The following is a 7,940-nucleotide window of genomic DNA, read 5'->3' on the forward strand; positions in this document are numbered from 1 at the left end:
GGAGAATCAGATCTCGTTCTGCTTCTTTGGCGGGCTGTGGACATATCATGTCCAAGAGTGGACACTGTAAATGTCCCCTTCTGGCCCAGGGCTTTTCAGACCATCCGAGTTCCTGTTTTTAATTGACAGGCCAGTGACTATTGGCTGAAGGTCCCCAGCGATTTGCATGAACGGGGAGGGAGTGTCCTCCGCCGCCCTCCCTTCTGGAGCGCGCTGACTGCAGCCTCCTAGGGAATGCGCGGCCGAGGGAACGCGCGCAGCTCGCTGGTCCAGGCAGTGAGCTTGCGCCCGGCGACCTGGCACCCGTGCTTGGATATGGGGCATCTACATCGTCCCAGGAGCAGCACCAGCCACAGAAACCTGCCGGTAAGGATGCAGGAATCCCGAGCCCCCAGAAGTTGCGATGCTCTCCAGCTGTTCCTACTCCTTGACCGTGTTTTCAAACGTTTTCCCATAATGCAAACTTCCCAAGATGATGGGAGGGGGAAAAAGGAGTTTTGGATACAGTGCCTATGGTATTTTAGCAGATAGTTTCGTCCCCCAGGTCGAGAAAGGAAGTTTCTGAAGCAGAAATGTTGGACGAGGTTGAGGGCCAAAGGTGTCCTCAATCTGCTTTATATTCAGGGGTAAAAAGATTGATTCCTGTAGCCGATGTCAGCTTGGAACTGTCTGTCTACTGCAACTGACAAATGCTTTTGCATAATAATTTTCCGCGTATACTTTACTGGATCCTAGGCTTGGCAGGAGGTAGAACGCATAAGAGTCAGCGACTCAGCTCGTTTGATTTGATGTACTAACAAAAATGGGGGAAAATTTTTTCACTTTACCCCCTTTTAATCTAAGGAGGGTAAGGAGTAGGTAGGGAGGATGGCTCAATTTTCCATATTATTGCTGTTATTATTATTAGTGTGGATGCTATTGTTTATAGTGGCTTCAGAGAAAACAGATGTAACACATTAGGTGTTCTGGGACCTTAATGGCAGAATCATTTCAACGAGAAGTAAATCGTCCACCGCTCAATGCTTTCTGCCACCATCCTCTTCTTTCCCCATAACCTAAGAAGGGTTCCTGTCGCGTTGCACAGCCTTTTGAGAGGAAGCCTTTTCTGTTCTGTGTTTGTAGGGACCCAATGTCTGACAATTTGGGATTCTAACTGTTAGCTAAACGAGACTAGGGACCGTACCGGGTGGGAGTGGGGGAGAATATAAGATGAAGAGAAAGGAGTAAGTTTCAGAGACACCTTTGCTCCACAGACCTCCCAGCCTGGCAGCAAGTTTGTACTTCGCTCGAGCTGTTAGGTTTTGTTTGTGAAGTAGGGATGAGGATAAGCATTGCCCCGGGCGGGGGTCACTCTTTACTTAATCCCATCTCTGCTTCCGGAAGTGTTTAATCACTTTGTCCCTTCACTTCACTCCAGCATGTTTTTCTGCTTTTTCTCTTCGTGGGACCCTTCAACTGCCTCGCGAGTTACAGCCGTGCCACCGAGCTTCTGTACAGCCTAAACGAGGGACTGCCGGCCGGGGTGCTCATAGGCAGCCTGGCTGAAGACCTAAGGCTGCTACCCCGGGCCTCAGGGAGGCAGAACCAGCAGTCGCTGCCTCCAGAGCGCACTGCCACTGAAGGGAGCCCCCCTCTATCTTTCAGCTTGGCCTCTGGAGGACTGAGTGGCCAGTATGTGACCCTAGACAACCGCTCCGGGGAGCTGCACACTTCGGCACAGGAGATCGACAGAGAAGCGCTGTGTCTCGATGGGGGCGGAGGGGCTGCCTGGGGCGGCAGCACCTCCATTGCCTCCTCTCCTTCCTCTGACTCTTGCCTTTTGCTTCTGGATGTGCTGGTCCTGCCTCAGGAATATTTCAGGTTTGTGAAGGTGAAAATTGCCATCAGAGATATCAATGACAATGCTCCACAGTTCCCACTTTCTGAAATCTCTGTTTGGGTCCCAGAAAATTCACCTGTAAACACCCGATTGGCAATAGAGCACCCAGCTGTGGACCCCGATGTAGGCATTAATGGAGTGCAAACCTATCGCTTACTGGACTACCATGGCATGTTTACCCTCGACGTGGAGGAGAACGAGAATGGGGAGCGAACCCCTTACTTGATTGTCATGGGTGCTTTGGACAGAGAAACCCAGGACCAGTATGTGAGCATCATCATAGCTGAGGATGGTGGGTCTCCACCACTACTGGGCAGTGCCACCCTCACCATTGGCATAAGTGACATCAATGACAATTGTCCTCTCTTTATAGACTCACAACTTAATGTCACCGTTTATGGAAATGCTACAGTAGGCACCCCTATTGCAGCTGTCCAGGCTGTCGATAGAGACTTGGGGACCAATGCACAGATCACTTACAGTTACAGCCAGAAAGTTCCACAAGAATCCAAGGATTTGTTCCACCTGGATGAGACGACTGGAGTCATTAAACTTTTCAGTAAGATTGATGGGAGTGTTCTACAGACACACAAGCTCACCATCCTTGCTAACGGACCGGGCTGTATCCCTGCAGTGATCACTGCTCTTGTGTCCATCATCAAAGTTATCTTCAGACCCCCAGAAATTGTCCCACGTTATATTGCAAATGAAGTGGATGGGGTTGTATATCTGAAAGAACTGGAGCCTGTTAACACTCCAATTGCGTTTTTCACCATTAGAGATCCAGAAGGCAAATACAAGATTAACTGCTACCTGGATGGTGATGGGCCATTTAGGCTGGTACCCTACAAGCCGTACAACAATGAATATTTGTTGGAGACCACAAAACCTATGGACTATGAGCTGCAGCCATTCTACGAAATAGCTGTAGTGGCCTGGAACTCAGAAGGGTTTCATGTCAAGAGGATCATTAAAGTGCAACTTTTAGATGACAATGACAATGCTCCTGTTTTCCCTCAACCTTTGATAGAACTGACCATTGAGGAAAACAATGCACCCAACGCCTTTCTAACGAAGCTCTACGCTACGGATGCTGACAGTGGAGAGAGGGGACAAGTGTCTTATTTCCTGGGACCAGATGCACCATCTTATTTTTCCTTAGACAGTGTCACGGGGATTCTGACAGTTTCTACTCAGCTGGACAGAGAAGAGAAAGAAAAGTACAGGTACACTGTCCGTGCTGTGGACTGTGGGAAGCCACCCAGAGAATCAGTGGCTACAGTGGCTCTCACTGTATTGGATAAAAATGACAACAGTCCTAGGTTCATCAACAAGGACTTCAGCTTCTTTGTTCCAGAAAACTTTCCAGGTTATGGTGAAATTGGAGTCATTAGCGTAATGGATGCCGATGCTGGGAGGAATGGATGGGTAGCCCTCTCGGTGGTAAACCAGACTGATATTTTTGTCATAGACACAGGCAAGGGCATGCTGAGAGCTAAGGTCTCTTTAGACAGAGAGCAACAAAGCTCCTATACTCTGTGGGTGGAAGCTGTTGATGGGGGTGAGCCGGCCCTTTCCTCCACCACAAAAATCACAATTCTCCTTCTGGACATCAATGATAACCCTCCTCTTGTCTTATTTCCTCAATCTAATATGTCTTATTTGTTGGTCCTGCCCTCCACTCTCCCTGGCTCACCAATTACAGAGGTCTACGCTGTTGACAAAGACACAGGCATGAACGCTGTCATAGCTTACAGTATCATAGGGAGAAGAGGTCCCAGGCCCGAGTCCTTCAGGATTGACCCGAAAACTGGCAACATAACTCTGGAAGAAGCTTTGCTGCAGACAGATTATGGACTGCATCGCTTACTGGTGAAAGTGAGTGACCATGGCTACCCTGAACCGCTCCATTCCACTGTTATGGTGAATCTATTTGTCAATGACACTGTCAGTAACGAGAGCTATATTGAGAGCCTTTTAAGAAAAGAACCAGAAATTAATATAGAAGAGAAAGAACCACAAATCTCAATAGAACCAACGCATAGGAAGGTAGAATCTGCGTCCTGTATGCCCACATTAGTTGCACTGTCTGTCATAAGCTTAGGTTCCATCACGCTAGTAACAGGGATGGGAATATATATCTGCTTACGGAAAGGCAAAAAGCATCACAGGGAAGATGAAAATTTGGAAGTACAAATTCCACTGAAAGGAAAAATTGACTTGTGTATGAGAGAGAGAAAACCAATGGATATTTCTAATATTTGATGCTTCATTGTGGAATAACACAGAGGGATCTTTTAACTGCCATGAGTAGTCTTTGTCAACGCAAACAATGCTGTGCTAAGGAGGTTCCATGGAAAGACAACTAATTTATAGCTTGTAACATATTGTAAATACTTGTTTACAGGTTTTTAATTCAAATTCAGAGGTTATAAAATGTGTACAGAATTTTTAAATGAAAATTAGTACTAACAGCTATATCATTGTTATTTATATATATATAAATTATATATATAAAACGCTGGACATAGTTGGCAGCTCTCATACACCAAGCAGATGACTGACAAATCTCAAGACTAAGGTAAGAAAAGTACGTTTTGTTGTTCTAAAATGTCTTTTCACCACAAGAGGGCACCAGCTGTCCCTTTGCAGGGAACTGCAGTACTGTACATGATAGTTGCTGTACATGAAATTGAGAGAGAGTATATTTTAAATATATTGTTTTTCACAATAAATACAAAATTAAAGTAAATTGAATTTGCCTACTTAAATATCTGATAAGAATGAAGAGAAGTCCACTTGTAAACAAAATTCATTACCTCATAAGTACATCAATTATAGTTTGAAAGAGAAGGCATTAAAAAGAAGTGCAATTCATGTTGGGCAAACATCAAAACATTGCGATGTGTTCCACATTTGATCTGCTCAAGAGTGCACTACTTTGTGCAGGTCCACCTGCTGTCTGTATGCTTTGCAAGTGTACTTACTTGCTAGAAATACAGGAGGTGGGCATCATCTGTGTATCCTTCCTTTTGTAAAATGTAACTAGACACTGCACTCAGTAAGAGCAAGCATATCCATGTCTCAATCTCAACTTGCTTGCTTGGTGTTTACGGTGTCCGTGCGTTCTCAGCTTGTGAGCAGCAGTTTGTTCTTGGGTTATGTGTTAAGTTGTGTATGATTCTATTCATCTGCCAAGTGAGAAAAAGAAAGGTCGCATTCAAATTGAACTCCTCTGAAAGCTGGTGTACACTAGTGATTGTTTCAGTTGGCATTTTATGTGAAAGTTATACATTTTTGTAGTTGTTTAGCTCCATTGACTACCATTCTGGCTTCTTTATTTGGTTCTGGAAAACATCCAACAGTTTATTTGTAAACAGATTCCTTTGATAATTTAGTTTTGACTGACTCTTTTGCAATGAAGAAAACTGGTTTGTCAATGATTTCTAACTTTTCTGTCTTTGCATGAGATGGGACTTTCATTTTATATTAAGAAATATAGCAAGGCTGTCAGTGTAAACAAGAAATGTGTTAGCTTCAAATGGGTCACTTTACTTACTTATCAGCATCATGTTCTGTATCGTACCAAATGTTTATATGTCTGCAAATTAAAGGTATATATTTTCATAATTTCCTGATTGTTTTTACCATTTTATATCTGAACATGGGCTTGTTCTTTCACTGAAGTGCCTGCTATTGGTGTCTGTTTGTTTTTAGGATTAAATGTGAGAAATTGTAGTATTCTGCTATGCTAAAGTTTATATTAAACTAATTCATGACTTAATTAAGCATTGGGTAAATTATTAAGGGTGTGTATAATTACAGCCTATATAGAAGAGAGTATACCTGTATGTTTCAGTTCTTATGAAAACTTGCACCCATGCATGTGTTTATTCATATTAACTAATTACAGATTTATTATCAGTATAACCTTTTCTCCACATTCAGCAAACTTCTTGTTTGCTGTGTTTCACTAGCATGCCATGCTTTTTGAGGTAATAACACAACATGAAGAAAAAACTTAAACACAAACACGGGGCTTATCAAATGTATATCAATTACTTATTGTTGTTTTCTTCTCTTTGGTAATCTGGATACATAAGTATGTAAAGCATCAGAGTTTGAGACAAAAATCACTATATTTTCATGAAAGTTTCTTTTGTATGATAGGCACTTGTATTCAGAGACTTATGAGGCCATTTAAGCTTATAAACTGTTCATTCACAACTCTTATGTAACAAAGAAGGAAAACATCCTTTCTAGTCATATTTTACTTAGTTTCTTTTATCAAAGGAAGAACTCCATAAACACAAGTAGCAACATTAATAAAAAATAAGTTCTCCACCAGCTCCATGACTTTTGCCATCATCATAAAGAGAAAAATAAATATTTTCTTTATTTCTGAGTTTGAACATGGCTCATGTGTTGTGGGATGGCTATTGCACTTCATTTCTTGCATGAGAAATATCTATAACCTTAATAAAATTGTGCATTTGAAATATTTTCGTTGGAGGATTTCCTTTACGTAGTATGTTATTCAGATTAAAAACAGAAATCTAAGGGAGAGCTAAAGTAAATTAAGCTTAAAGATAAAAGCTTCTTTTTCCTAAGACCCTGTGCTATAACAGTTGCCCAAATGTATGCTAATCATGTCAATGTTGTTAGTTAAGCTGGCACAAAGATAACTGTTCCATTCATTAAAACCTCTAATATCCATTTAACAGTTTGAGGACCAGTGAGCTCCCTTTGCCCAACTTAATGATGAAGGGATGGCTCTGATATTTGTCCTGCCAAATAGATCCTAGAGAAAAGGGTACATTAATTTGAAATTGGTAAATACAATACCAATATAGTAATTTCTGCTAGAGGGGGGGGGAATACCTTACATTATTTTTCTCATTTTCTGATTACAGAACATAGTTTTTTTTTTAAAGCTATTTTTTTTCTGGCAGATACACTTTTATCAAGAAGAGTTTAAAAGTATCTCTTTCTCTCTCAAAGCAATCCTGAAGAATTGGTACATTAGAAAACCCCAATCCCTAATGTTTTGAAGGCTGTACTAGTGTTTTTGAAAATAGCAGCTTGATTGTACTGTGAAATAACGTCAGTAAAAGAAGCAGTAAGGATGGTGTATGAAGTTGACTTGATTGCAGGAAGAAATCGCACAAAGATTCTAATTTGCATTACTAGAAGATGCCTAAATTGAAAACTGTAAAAGGAGAAATCAAGCAATTCTCCGTGAAGACGCATTTCAAAATATTGATCTTTGGTAGAAAAGGGAAAATGTCGTCAAAATGTAGCAGTGCAAAAGGGGTGTTCTTCAGCTTCACGGGGAAGCCTCAGTTCCTAGAGACAGGAAGCACAGATTCTAAGACGGTCTTCACTCCAAGCTGGATTTGCACACTCAAGGGTAAAGCAGCTTGCTGTTATAAAATTCCATATTCCTGACATACATACTCTGCTTGTCATGGTGCATTTACATAGAAGTAGTAAATAAATATTGACAAAAAAGCCAACAGTTGTTCAAAAAAGCATAAAAATGATTAATTCAATCCATTCCTAATTACTGTTCAATGGAGACCCATCCTCTATTTCCTAATTATTATATCAGATGAGAAATTACCATGTAAAATTTCAGATAGAAACACATCATTACAATCCTTAATAATCTTCAAATGTCTCTTATTTACATATACTATTTTTAAATTATTACTTTTATGATAAGCTACTAAACTGGAAATTTTTTCCTTTACATTTACTTTAGGTAATTTTTAGTGGGGCCACAGTATACCTATGTTTACAGGTTAGAGGACAACTTGGAGCAGTTAGTTCTAGCGATAATCAAGTTCCTTTATCCGCTGAGCCATCTCACCAGTCCCGGGATTGCCCTCCCTTAAGGAAATCACAGAAAGTAAATGAGCAACACGGAAAGCTAACAATGCACAAAGTAAGAACATTGTGCTAATTAAAAACATTCTGTTTCTCATTTTATATATATTTTCTATGCAAAATTAACATTCAAGAAGACAGGGCTCTTTACAAATTTGTATTATGGTATGGA

General features: G+C 41.1%; 1 protein-coding gene across 1 annotated transcript; it reads left to right on the top strand.

The window, feature by feature from the left end:
• Positions 1 to 234: 234 nt before the first annotated feature.
• Positions 235 to 6,189, top strand: Pcdh20 (protocadherin 20). The gene is made up of 2 exons (XM_050159523.1): positions 235 to 366; positions 1,418 to 6,189. Exons 1-2 carry the CDS (start codon positions 235 to 237, stop codon positions 4,142 to 4,144), a joined length of 2,859 nt encoding a protein of 952 aa, XP_050015480.1. The 3' UTR covers positions 4,145 to 6,189.
• Positions 6,190 to 7,940: the final 1,751 nt, after the last annotated feature.

The sequence above is a fragment of the Alexandromys fortis genome, unplaced genomic scaffold (genome assembly GCF_014885135.2).
Source record: "Alexandromys fortis isolate MF-2015 unplaced genomic scaffold, M_Fortis_MF-2015_v1.1 scaffold_113, whole genome shotgun sequence".
NCBI classification, from domain to species: domain Eukaryota; kingdom Metazoa; phylum Chordata; class Mammalia; order Rodentia; family Cricetidae; genus Alexandromys; species Alexandromys fortis.